This window comes from Triturus cristatus, chromosome 8 (assembly GCF_964204655.1).
Source record: "Triturus cristatus chromosome 8, aTriCri1.1, whole genome shotgun sequence".
NCBI classification, from domain to species: Eukaryota; Metazoa; Chordata; class Amphibia; order Caudata; family Salamandridae; genus Triturus; species Triturus cristatus.
Genome location: NC_140591.1, coordinates 1,200,939,354 through 1,200,951,964, shown reverse-complemented (window position 1 = coordinate 1,200,951,964; position 12,611 = coordinate 1,200,939,354). Strand labels below are relative to the sequence as shown.

General features: G+C 48.2%; 1 protein-coding gene across 1 annotated transcript in view; it reads right to left on the bottom strand.

The window, feature by feature from the left end:
• The window catches only part of TMEM131 (transmembrane protein 131), a 943,143-nt gene that overhangs the window by 198,931 nt on the left and 731,601 nt on the right, over positions 1 to 12,611 (bottom strand). Inside the window, exons 32-33 of the mRNA XM_085622890.1 lie at positions 9,418 to 9,593; positions 7,270 to 7,403 (exon numbers count right to left, since the gene is read on the bottom strand). Coding sequence (XP_085479016.1) covers positions 7,270 to 7,403; positions 9,418 to 9,593 — 310 coding nt within the window. The remainder of the gene's footprint in view (positions 1 to 7,269; positions 7,404 to 9,417; positions 9,594 to 12,611) is intronic.

Genomic DNA, 12,611 nt, shown 5'->3' with positions numbered 1-12,611 from the left:
CCCCCCCGAGCCGAGGAGGTGCCTGCTCAATATGGGAGCCAACGGACCTCAACCATGCGGCACAGGCCTGGGCGACCCTTGGGATTACACTAGATAAACGCAATATAGCACAGCACTGGGGCACGTCTACTGCCCCCCGACATCAGCAATGGTGTCAAGACCTAGATAGAGCAATGGTGGCAGAAAAGGCAATATTCATACACAGAGGGTGTCCAAATATGTGGGAGCGGGTGTGGGGCAAGTGGAATTTGTTCCGCGGCAACATTTGCACCCATCCAACAGAGGAATCAGACACAGATTTAAGTGACTAACCCACAGGACCTATCAGGGACCCAGACACCTAGATATATTATGATACGGAATGGGGCAACTGTATATAATGTATTACCTGTGGTACTACTCTGTAACAAGTGTAACATGACAATCGACATTGGTATGTGTAATCGGCACTGTTCTTGGATTTGTGAAAATAAAAATATATATATTTTTTTTAAATAAAGAAAGTGTGGGTGATGTGTTTGAAATATGCCATTTGTGAACGGGGAGCTAGTGGAACTCCTTCAGGTGTATTGTGATTTGAGTGCTGCATGGGAGGCTGAAAGCAATTCTGGTCAGTTAGAAGCTGGGTTTCTGTTGCAGTAAGCCCCCCACTTTTTACCAGACTACTGAGGCATTTTTGACTTGATGTGCCCTGGGTCTCTGCCAATCAGGTTCCCAGGGCTTGTGTTCTTTCCCCAAAAGTAACCCAAACCCAATTGGCATCTCTGGCCACAGGTCAGCCCCTGGTAAATGGTATCCCAGGGCACTGGGACCAGGGACGTCCTCTAAGGGCTGCAGCACTTATTGTGCCACCCACCCACCCCTTCAAAGGCTTGCCGCCTTTGTGAGCTTCCCCAGGCCACTTGCTGCTTTCAGCAACTGGTCCAGATCCCACTTTGGGCGGAAGACCCAGTGGGAAAAACAAGTGAAGAAGTGGGGTGTGCCCACCTCTGCCAGCTCCACCCCTCAGGTGGGGGAGGCGAGGTGAAGCACAATTCCCAGTCCCCGCCACCTTGCAGATGGGGGACACAGCCAACCAGGCAAAGGCATATGCCCCCCTCCCACTGGAGGTTGACATAATAGGGGGTGTACCCACCCCAGGGAAGGGACCCATTGGTCCCAACGTTTTACCTACCTGTAACGCCCCTAAATCTAGTATTTAGGGGCACCCCTCAACCTTGCTTCTTCAGACAAGTACCAACTCCAAGAAAACAAGGACGACCGAAAAGCCGTGACGAAGCTAACAAGAGGAAGATGCCCACTGACTTGGCCCCAGCCCTACCGGCCTGTCTACACCTCGAACCAGCTCCTGCGAAATCCCAGTGTGTCCTTCAGCCAGGAACCTCGAAAACTCCGGAGGACCTGCATGCCTTCAATCATAAAGACTGTGTCTTCCGTGAACACCGAATTTGTTAATCAACAACCTCTGGCCCAGGCCAGAAACCGCGAATCCACGGCCCAAGCTCGAGTGGGCAAACACCACGAGGAGATCTCCCCAGCGATCCTGACCCGAGATCCAGCGACCCCTGACCTGCCTCAAGCCTACAGCCGACGCCTGCAGCCTCAAACCAGAAGGTACCCCCCCAACCGCGACCAGGAACTGGTAAGAAGATCCGACCCTAAAAGGCACCCGTGCACCCGATGCCCTATGGGCTTGGGTGGCCCAACCAACGGTGCCTAACCAACCCCCAACATCCCAACGTAACTTTCAAAGTGGTGGTCACACCCAGAAGACCTTCATCCACGAGCCAGCAGTGCTTTTGCAAACCGGAGACTCCCCATTGAAAGCTACAGGGCATCTGATGCCAAAACAGCACTCTGCACCCGGCCGCCTCAGTGCCGCTGAGGGTGCAACTTTTGTGCTGGCCTAAACCCCCATTTGCCCTGAGCTTCAATCCAGGAGCTTTGCTTTCACAGCCCAGTGGCGCGGTCGTCAGCAGCTACCAACTGGCCCCCTATACCCCATTGGATAACATTGGGCCTCAGCACTCTGCACACAGCCGCCCTAGTGCCGCTGAGGGTGTAACAAAAGTGCATCCTTGACCCTGGGAGACCCCTGAGTCTAACCCCAGAACACCAACTCCCACAACAAAGTACTCCCTTTAAACCAATAACACTATTTTCCTCCATAGGATAACATTGAATGTTTTTCTATGAAAAGTTTTTAAGTGTGGAGTTGGAAAACCTAAAGAAATTCTTTAAAATTGTACTAACAAAAACGATTTTACTTACCTGTTAACAGGAAATGTCCCGGTGTAGTATCAAGGTATACTACACTGTGTAAGAAAAGTAATCTCAAAAGTAACTTACCTGTAATTTTACTAAAAAATCCCATACAAAGTATATGTACTGTATTTTGAAAAGCATTGCATTATCAGTAACTCTACTGTAATCAAATCAAAGTACATTTACAATTGCAATTCAAACTATTAACAAACTGCATTACTACTGTAATGTATCTATTGCTTAGATGTGCCAGGCTTGCTTGGTTCTAGAAAATAAAATAACTAAAAGAATATTTTTATACAAAAACAATTGGTCTGAAGTTCAGTCTTTGAGTGTGTGAATTCATTTGCTGACCGAGTGTGTACAACAAATGCTTAACACTGTCATCTGATAAAGCCTTACTGCTTGACCACACTACCACAAACAGAGAGTAAGGTGCTATCTAACTTTACCTCTGCCTACCTTTGAGGTTTCACTGGACTCTGTGCACACTATATGTCACTTTCGTAAAGTATATACAGAGCCAGCTTCCTACATGGCCGCCGAGTTCTGAGTGATCTGCAGCCTTTTTTGTGAATTTTTTGTTATACTCAGCACAGAGAGTGTTCCCATAGTCACGCTTGCTTGTAACGAGCATGTGTGATGGTTTTCAGGGTGCTGATTGGGAGTCATTTGAAAATCTTCCTCAGCATTTTTAGGGTACAGAAGCATGAGGTGGTGATGGCATTGACTTGGTTGGGAATGTCAAGGTTGCTGTTGATGATGATGATCCCAAGGTTCTTGTCGTGGGGGTGGGTGTGGGTTCTAGCTCTGTTGGCCACAAGGTGGAGTCTCACTGTGATGTGCTCCTAACGAAGATCACAAATTTACTCTTGTTGGTGTTGAGCTTTAGACAGTGAGGAATTTGAGGCACTGAACTTGATCTGGGTACTGGGCGCCATGTCTGTGAGGGAGAGAATGAGTTGTGTGTTGTCAGCATAGGAGTAGACGTTGATATTGTGAGAGAAAATTATGCTGGCTAGAGGGATCATGTATGTGTTGTAGATGGTCAGGCTCAGGAAGGATCCTTTTTGGATCTCCACATATGAGGTTGTGGGCATCTAAGATGTACAGTGCCAAGCTGACGGACTGTATCCTTCCAGTCTGGAAGGAGCAGATCCACCGGACTGCATGCCCTTGGATTTTGATGCTGTGTAGTCATTGGATGGGGTGGGAGACTGTCAAATGCTGCGGAGAGGTCCAGGAGAATGAGGGCCACCATGTTTCCTCTGTCCAGAGTCATGCAGATGTCATCCATGGCAGCGATGTTAGTTTCCATGCTGCTCGCAGAAAGGGGAGAATGGGTGGGGCGGTAAGGAATCTATCACTAACTAATGTCTCTTACACATATATCCTTACACAAGGAGTAACTTGTGCATCTGAAAGAGACAAGTTAGTGATAGATTCCTTACCTTAGAATAGATACACCAGCAATACCAACCCCGGTGGTGGGTCTGCGAATAGATTACCAGTACCCCACATAGGGTAAGTTATGTTCCAAGAACTATGGGAAATCCTCTTAGGAAACACAGTCCGCAGCAGAGGACAAAACAGAAAGACCTACAGAAAAAACCCGCAGACTGCTTACCAAGCAGCCAATAAAGAAGACGTCGAAGGCCTAATCTCAGGGCCTACCGGGTTACCAACAGCCAAAACAAGTCAACAAAGGGCCGGACCAGCAGCCAACAGCACCAAGGGCCCAACAAAAGGACCCCAAAGGCACATCAACCATAAAGAACACACAACCTGGGCTACCCGTTACAAGGTCCCAGGAAACCAACGGAAGACCGCCTCCCAAAACACAGACCGACAGGCAGGTCACTGAGGAGGAGGAGAAGGGCGAAGCCCCGTAAGAAACCTCTGAATGGCAGAATCCGCAGGGGCGTGAAACAACAGAGCGCCTTCAAAGGGGAGGTCAAGCAGCCGTTCTCTAACTTTCTCAGGGAAAACACAATCCCGTAGTCAGGCATGGCGACGAAGGGCCACCGAAGTAGCCATGGTACGACCAAGCACCTCCGAAACGTCCAGAGCCGAGCGAAGAATAAACGCCGCCAGCTCCCGGCCATCCAACACATGGTGCCGCAGATCAACGCAGACATCCTCCTGAGAAGCAGAAGACATAAGGGACTCCGCCGAATCCCATAAGCTCTGGCCAACACACAAAGAGTGTTAAGGGCCCGCAAAGCAGCACTGGAGGAGGCGAAGATGTTGTGCCCCCAGGAATCTAACCAGCGGGCCTCCCGTGACGGGGAAGACAACAGCGAGGGCAAGGAGGGAAAGGCAGTCTGTAAAAGAGGGCCCCTGGTAGAAGGGTGGAGGGAAAGAGACAGGATCATGCGGAGCAGGACGGTGGCGGTGGAGAAGAGGCTGAGGCACAGGGTTCCCCGTGGCAGGACGCCCCCAGGCCCCCAAAAGAGAATTGTGGAGCGCAGCCTCGAAGGGAAGAAGCAGCTCCTGTCCACCAGAGCCCCGATGGAGAACCTCCAGCAGATGATCCGTGGGGAAATGGGCAGCTGGATCGCCCATGCGTAAGATTTCTGCAGCCATGGAAACAGCCCGAGCAAAGGCAGCACTCGCCTCCGTAGGGCCCAGCGGCGGGGAAAGCAGTTCCTCCGTGGGCGACAGCTGCAAGCTAAGACGGCTGTCCCCCAGCACAACCGGAGGAAGGAAAGGCCAAGCTCGAAAAGTGGGAGGGTGGACCGATGAATGGGGAACCTGAGGCGCCTCCGGGGACGGCGAAGAGCCGTCATTAGAAGACGCTGGGGAAAAAGCCACGACGTGGCGACCAGTCTCCGGAGAAGACTAAACAAACAGCTGCCGAACCTCCAGAGAAGAGGGGGCTTCCAAAGACTAATCAACGACCCGTCGTTGGCCCGGAGCCGTAGTGTCCGCCACCAGCGTCAGGGCAACGTCGACCGGCGCCTTAGGGGACGCCGGAACGACCTCCGCCACAACGCACGGCACGGGAGACCGGGGCTGGGTCGGAGTCGGGGCGGCTAAGGAACGGCGCTGAAAAGGCGTCGACTCGACCTCCGACGAGGCAGCCGCCTGCGTGGAGAGACGATGGGGGCCCGGGTTCACGCCCCGACCCCTAGCCGGCCCCTGCAGCGCCGCCAGGGCCAGCAGCCACCGGCGTCACCTCGGACAAGGTCGCCGCCTGCCCAGAGGACCGAGGGGGACTTAAGGACACGCCTCGAGCCCTGGCAACCTCCCGCGACACCACAGGGTGTCCCCCACGGGGGTTTGCGGCGACGCAGAAGCCGTGGTCCGAAGGAGGGAACCCCGAAGGGCCGCACCCCGACGGCACCACATCCTCCGAACCTTGATCCGAACCTGTCGGCGCCGGAGACGCCGCAGGAGTCCCCGCACGCGGCAAGGGATCCGTAGATGTCCCAGGAAGAAGAGAAGAAGGAAGAGCCAAAGAGGCCTACAAGGCCGCCGCATAGGTCTCCATCTGGGCTCTGGTCGCCCCCGCGCCGGGAAACGGTGGATAGGGTGGCGACACACGGGGCCGCACCACCTGCAGAGAACCCACGCCCCCAACAGGCCAGGGACCGGGCCTCGGGGACAAACTGCGACACTTACCAACAGGTGAGTGACACCTTTGCGGCCTGGGAGAAGGACGATGTCGGAGACGGAAGCGGCGGTTCTTTAAGCCATCCTCAGGGGACGAACACGGCGATGACGCCAACCTGGAAATGCGTGCCAAAAGGAGTTTCATCCGATGCTCCCGCCGGGACTTCAGCTTCATTTGCTGACACGCATCGCAGTCCGTTGAGTCATGGTGCTCCCCTAAACACCACATACAGATGGGGTGAGGATCCGTCACTGACATCTGGTGTGCGCAAGACGAGCACGCCTTGAAGCCCGAAGGCATTCGCACGCTGTACCCAAGAAAATGCTAAGCATAAAAAGAAGGCCTGAAACAAGCCAGGAACACGATCCGGGTCTGCGTTGCACGCGGAAAAGAAGAAAACTGATGTCAGCGCGCCGGGGTGGGGCTTATGTGACCTCGCTGACGTCACGTCCGCGGAGGACGTCGGGGCGGAGTCGCGGGCTGCCGCCCACCGGCGCGCAGAGATGCTGGGTAAGAAAGTTTTCCAGGTCCAGTCTCACGCCTGGGGATAATTCTACGTTAAGGAATCTGCGGCTAGTAGTCTCAATCAGATATCTGCTGTCCACAGGACCCAAAGGGTTTGAAAGTCAAGCACAAAAGAAAAAGACGCACAATTTCGTCGACAAATATGTTGAGACAGGCCAAAGAATGGTCTGAAGAACAGCTCTACGGATCTGCTTCTGAGGTAGGATCAGTAAATACTGGCACCCACGGAACAACATGTTACTAATATTATGAATACTGCAAAAGGATGAGCGATAATAGTAAGCACTGCTAATCTAAGATGCCGACTTGCGTGCTATTGTAGTTTTAGTCATAGCAATGGATTAAACAAGCATCGCAACAATTTTAGGCTGCTCCTTTTCTCTCTTCGTGTTAACTGTAGTTTCGTTTACAAGAGGAGGCGACATCCCAGATGCCAGATGGTGCAAAGCTAGAAAAACAAGCAGGAAGTGGGATAAGGGAGGGGGTAGGGCACGTCGCGCGCACTAAGGGGAGAGAGGCACGCAGGCTGGCAAATGGTGTGCACTTTCGTGGCCGCTTTGATGTTCTCAGTGGCCGCGCGGCTCACTGAGAACATCAAAGCGGACGCGAAAGTGATCACGCAGGCTGACAAATGGTGCGTGCGCCCGGTGCACATGCACTGTTGCTGGAGGCCTGAAAAGCCACTAGTTTACACTTCCAAATCCCGCTTACTAAAACTCTCACCAGCAGCGCTAAAGCGTTGGCTCAGGCGAGACCTAAAAGGGACTGGCAAGAATTCTAGGTGGAAATTATTTTTGGGAAAGGAGTGAAATGACAAGTACACAGATATTAGTCTTTGGAATATCAAACTGGACTTCACTTACCTGGACTTGAGTTCTGATAAATTTTCTTTCTTTGCTACAAGTTGGGGTTTCTTACTCTTGGTCTTCATAACATGGAAAATGTCACTGTCTTGTTTTTCAGACATGGCTTGTTTTCCCTTTTGCTTATCTGAATCCTAAAAACACATAACACAAAGATATTTTAGGAATGTGCAAAGATTTTAGTTGCCTTAGATCAGGTGACATTTTGCCATCTCTCCTTGTCTGCTGCCTCTGCAGGGAATTTGCTACTAATTGTGCCCTATGAGGCGGCATGGTAAGACATGATTTTATACACTGCCCAGTGCATTATTCAGCTGCTGGTGTTTGTAATGTAGGTAATGCTATGAAAGGCCACTAGCATGTCGATAACACACTGGTATGTTAACTAATTTCTGTACTTATCGGGCGCAAATATTACATCACTGTTAGTTTTTATAGTAAAGAAATTTGGGTGGGTAAACTCACTTTCGGTAAGCCAAACCATAATAATATATATAATAAATCTGTGACTTGAACTGTGCCAGAAACTTGCAGAGTGAGAGTGAGAGACCACTGGTAAAGGAGTTTCGAAAAACTCTTTGAAAACGCACAATGATTAACACATACTAAAAGCTTTGGATATAGAGTAACTAGTCCATATCTTGCCCCAATGTGCCGGAATTATGAGTACACCTTATGGACACTACTCCAACTGTGAAGGGTGACAAAACACCAACTAACACGAAATGTGGCTGCATGAAGGGAAGATAAAAATTGTGTTGATCAAACACACTACATTCAATTCTTTTAATTCTGCCATTACTATCAGAGAAATTCCATATACAACTCAATACGGCTACTAATACCCACAAAGATGTACAATGTATTAGACTTCAATTATCTGGAGATCTATTTAATCCTGGTGTGCATAGCTAATACTTATTTCAGAAGTCAAGTTTGTCACACATTTGTACAGCTGCATATTACTTAATTGTGACCTGTATTTTACACAACCTTGATTTATACCTTTGTCTAGGTATTTTGATGTACAATACTGTTATGCTTCCCAAAGTGGAGGCTACAGTTTCCTAATAAATATGAGTAAAACAAACGTTTAATGATGTACGTAAAGACATGCTCCAACTAATGAAATAACCGTGCAAGCAGTTACTGGTACACTTAATATTATATGAAATACAATTAAATTAAATTTGCCTTCATCTTTAAAGATCAACACTCCATTGAGGAGCATAATCACAATGCAAAGTAGTCTGACAAGTAAAAGTAAAGAATGTGTTAATATTTTGAAAGGTATTTAGCAGCATATTTTGAGACTACTGGATATGTTTACCCTAAAACAGGGACACAATTTATAGAACACAAGCTCTAACAAATATAAAGAAATGAATTATGTACATGGTATTAATGTCTTAATGGAGCTCTAGATAAACTCAAAATTACTTTGCTTCCAGCCTTTTTCCAGGGCCTCTAAAGTATTTTTTTAAAAATCAGACTGCAGCAAACCTATCTTTTAAGATGTGCAGGTAAATGGTCAGAAATGTCACTCATGTCAACTGGCCAAATACAGATTTTTACAGAATGTAATAGTTTGTCATGGTTCAAAATACTTATAAAATCAAACATAAATAAATATACAACCTACACACATGCAGTACAGCATTTATATATTTGATTTATGCGGAAAGTCAAATAACACTGTAGAAGTTGTTACATAAGCTATAAAAATGTAAAAACACTGGTGATTAACTATGAATTTCTAGTTTCTGTTTTGATGGCTTATTGGCTTCCTCTTTTTCTTCTATTGCAGGTTTTAAATGTGTGCCAACAGTTGGCTATCTCTTCCTTTACTTTTGTTTGATCACTCATTGTAAATATATATTTACCTGGTGTCTGAACACGAATTAAATTAAAAAATAAAAACAGAGTCTAAAAGCATGGGGTAGATGCTCCATGCAGTGCTATGGCTAGCTTAAGAAATGGGCAGTGAATACATTAGGGATCATCTGACATTGAGGCATTCAAAATAGCACTAACATTTGAAATGAAACAACCAGTACTTATACATTTTCCTGCTCTGCTGTGGAAAATACATTATATTAATTATTATTCTTTGTGTTCTAATTGGGAAGAATAATTTTTTCATTGTACCTCTTTTAATAGAGGTTCAGTGTCTGGATTGGAGGTTTCTGTTGTGGTTGATGAACTGTCGTCATCTGCCAAAGAGTCTTTCAACTCATCTTCCTGTTGCTTAGCCTTTCCCCGCCTTTCCTTCTCCTCACGTTTTTTCTGTGATTTTGATTTCTGTTGTACAAATTTTACTTTACCTGCAGAGGAAAAAACAAGAAAATTATAAACTCAAATATATACAATCAATTTGCACTAATAACATGACTGTTTAGGATCTGCACTGTTTGACTAGTCAATCAGGTTTTAACGTCTGGCAAAATACATTTCTTACTTGGAAATGCAAATATTATGGGCCCGTTCCAACGGTATTTGAGGCAGTAAAAGTAATTTTAAAGATGAAAATGTCTTCATTTCCACCTGCCAATTTCTCCACCCTGAGTGTGAAGAATGTGGGTCACAAGCTGATTTTTTGTGGGTCGCAAAATGCCTGGTGTATTCGTATGTTACATTTAAAATGATTAGCTCTGTTTGAGCACCAGTGCCGAACAATGTCCCTCAATCAAATTTTAAAATAAACCCTTCCAGTTATCCCCAAGCAAGTCTTCAGGTGAACCTTTCAGCACTTGTTGCTGCTGTTTTTAGGTCTCGCTTAGGCAGCGCTTGCGCGGGCTCTTCGAAACATTCTATATTCAGGTATGGATTTTAAGCTCTGACCATTTTCCACCCATCCTTTCAATTGGCTCCTCTTACTGTCCTTTGTAAATGCTGGCTTTTGATTCGTGAATAGGCTTAGTAGTCCCTCTTTTTAGACTTTATCTTCCCATGAGGACTGCCCCTGCTACATGTGTTTTTACGGTCACTGTTATTTATGGTACTCTATGAGCACTCTTTTGTTATTAGGTCTCGATTAGTTTGGTGGCTTGCTGCTGCTCGTTTTCTTTCATGACAACGCTGTGTTAAGACACTGCAATGGCAATAAAGTTTCAAACAAGTCACTTTTGAGGGGACCGGTGGGCAACATCATTTCTTTGCTAATTTCCCTTTGACCTACAATGCGCTATCTCAAACCTTTACAGACGCTGTTCCTTTGACGGCTGAGTCGCCTATGATTTGTTGATCTTATTGTTGCGAAGGTTGGTTTCGAAATCGCTGAAGAGATCATGTGAGGAAAGGAAAACTAAGTGTGCTCATCACGTGATTCTGCATTGAAGCCCTGTACACTGAACCTTCTATTCCATTGCTAGACTCAGCCTGTGCTTAGGTAAGATCTCGTTGGGTATACATGTAAATAGAAGGGCATACACATGCGTACAAAGTAGATGCTCATCCTGAGAAGCATTTTGTGGTAAGAGCCATATAAAAACGTGTTTAAATTTTCTTAATAGAAACGTAGATTATAATGTAAAGTTACTAAAGAACAAGTTACTTACCTTCGGTAACGATGTATCTGTAAGAAACATTAGTTAGTTAGATTCCTCACCTTAGAATATCCCCAGGCGTCAGACTGGATCCGGAAGATTTTTCGTCAGCAATACCCCTTGCGCGTCGCTAGGCGTCGTCTGCGGCTCCGCGTCCGTCGTCGGCGTCGTGCGCCGGAATGACGTCGGAGTACTTAGACGCCGCCCTCGCGCGCTGACGTCAGTTCTTGTACATAGCTTTCCGCGCCAGGAACGCAGAGCCATGCAAAGACCGACACTGGTGCCAAAAATAAAATCTAGGGGCCTGAAAAGGATAACCTTAACCCTAGATGTCAGTTCGCAGAACGGGGAGGATGGATGGGTCGGTGAGGAATCTAACTACAGATACATCGTTACCGAAGGCAAGTAACTTGTTCATCTGAAAGAAACACGTTAGTTAGATTCCTCACCTTAGAATAGATACCCAAGCAATACCATCCCCGGTGGTGGGTCTGCGAACCAAGATCACACCAGAAAGTCCTGGAGGACAGAACGGCCAAAGAAGCCATCCCTCCGGACTTGGCTGTCAAGGCAATAATGCCTGGCAAACGTGTGTAACGAAGCCCACGTCGCCGCTTGACAGATGTCCTGCAAAGGGACTCCCCGTCCCAAAGCAGTAGTAGCCGCTGTGGCCCGAGTAGAATGGGCGCGCAGCCCAACAGGAGGGTCCTTTTTTGCCAAAGAATAGCAAATTTTGATACACAAGACGACCCACCGAGAGATGGTCCGTTTGTGCACAGCTTTCCCCTTCTTAGCGCCCACGTACCCAACAAAAAGCTGGTCGTCCACCCGGAACTGTTTTGTGCGGTCCAGATAAAAGGAGAGCGCACGTTTTGGGTCCAGACGGTGGAGCCTCTCTTCCTCTTTGGAAGGATGCGGAGGCGGAAAGAAGGTGGGCAAGGTGACAGACTGCCCAAGATGAAATGGAGTCACCGCTTTCGGAAGAAAGGAGGGACGAGGCCGAAGGACAACCTTGTCCGGATGAACAGACAGAAAAGGAGGCTTTGAAGATAAAGCCTGGAGCTCACTCACCCGTCTAGCCGAGGTGATGGCTACCAGAAAAGCAGTCTTAAGAGTCAAAAGACGAAGAGGACAATTGTGAAGAGGCTCGAAGGGAGCGCACATCAGGAATGTCAAGACCAGATTCAAGTCCCACTGAGGCATTACAAAAGGGACAGGAGGGAACGTGTGAGTAATGCCTTTTAGAAAGCGTGTAACCACAGGGGACTTGAAAAGAGAAGGCTGATCAGGAAGCCGCAAGAAGGCGGAGATGGCAGCAAGATAACCTTTCAGGGTGCCCAGGGCAGAGCCCTGCCGGGCCAGAGAAAGAAGAAAGAGAAGAACCTCAGAAAGAGGGGCGGAAAGGGGATCCACAGCCTTTGCTGTGCACCATGCCACAAATTTGTTCCACCGGCAGGCGTATACCGTCTTTGTGGAGGGACGCCTGGCTGCCAGAATGATCTCACAGACTTCAGGAGGCAAGTCAAATGGCATCAACTGCCGCCGCTCAATCTCCACGCATGGAGGTGGAGGCTGGACAGGTTCGGGTGGAGGACCGTCCCCTGCTGCTGCGACAGAAGATCCTCCCGAAGGGGCAGACGTATCGGGGGATCGGTCAACATACTGAGTAGCTCGGGATACCAGTATCTTCGTGCCCAATCCGGAGCCACCAAGATGACTTGGGCCCGGTCGTGCCTGATCTTCTTCAGCACTCTGGGCAGAAGTGGTATAGGCGGAAAGGCGTACAACAGACCGCAA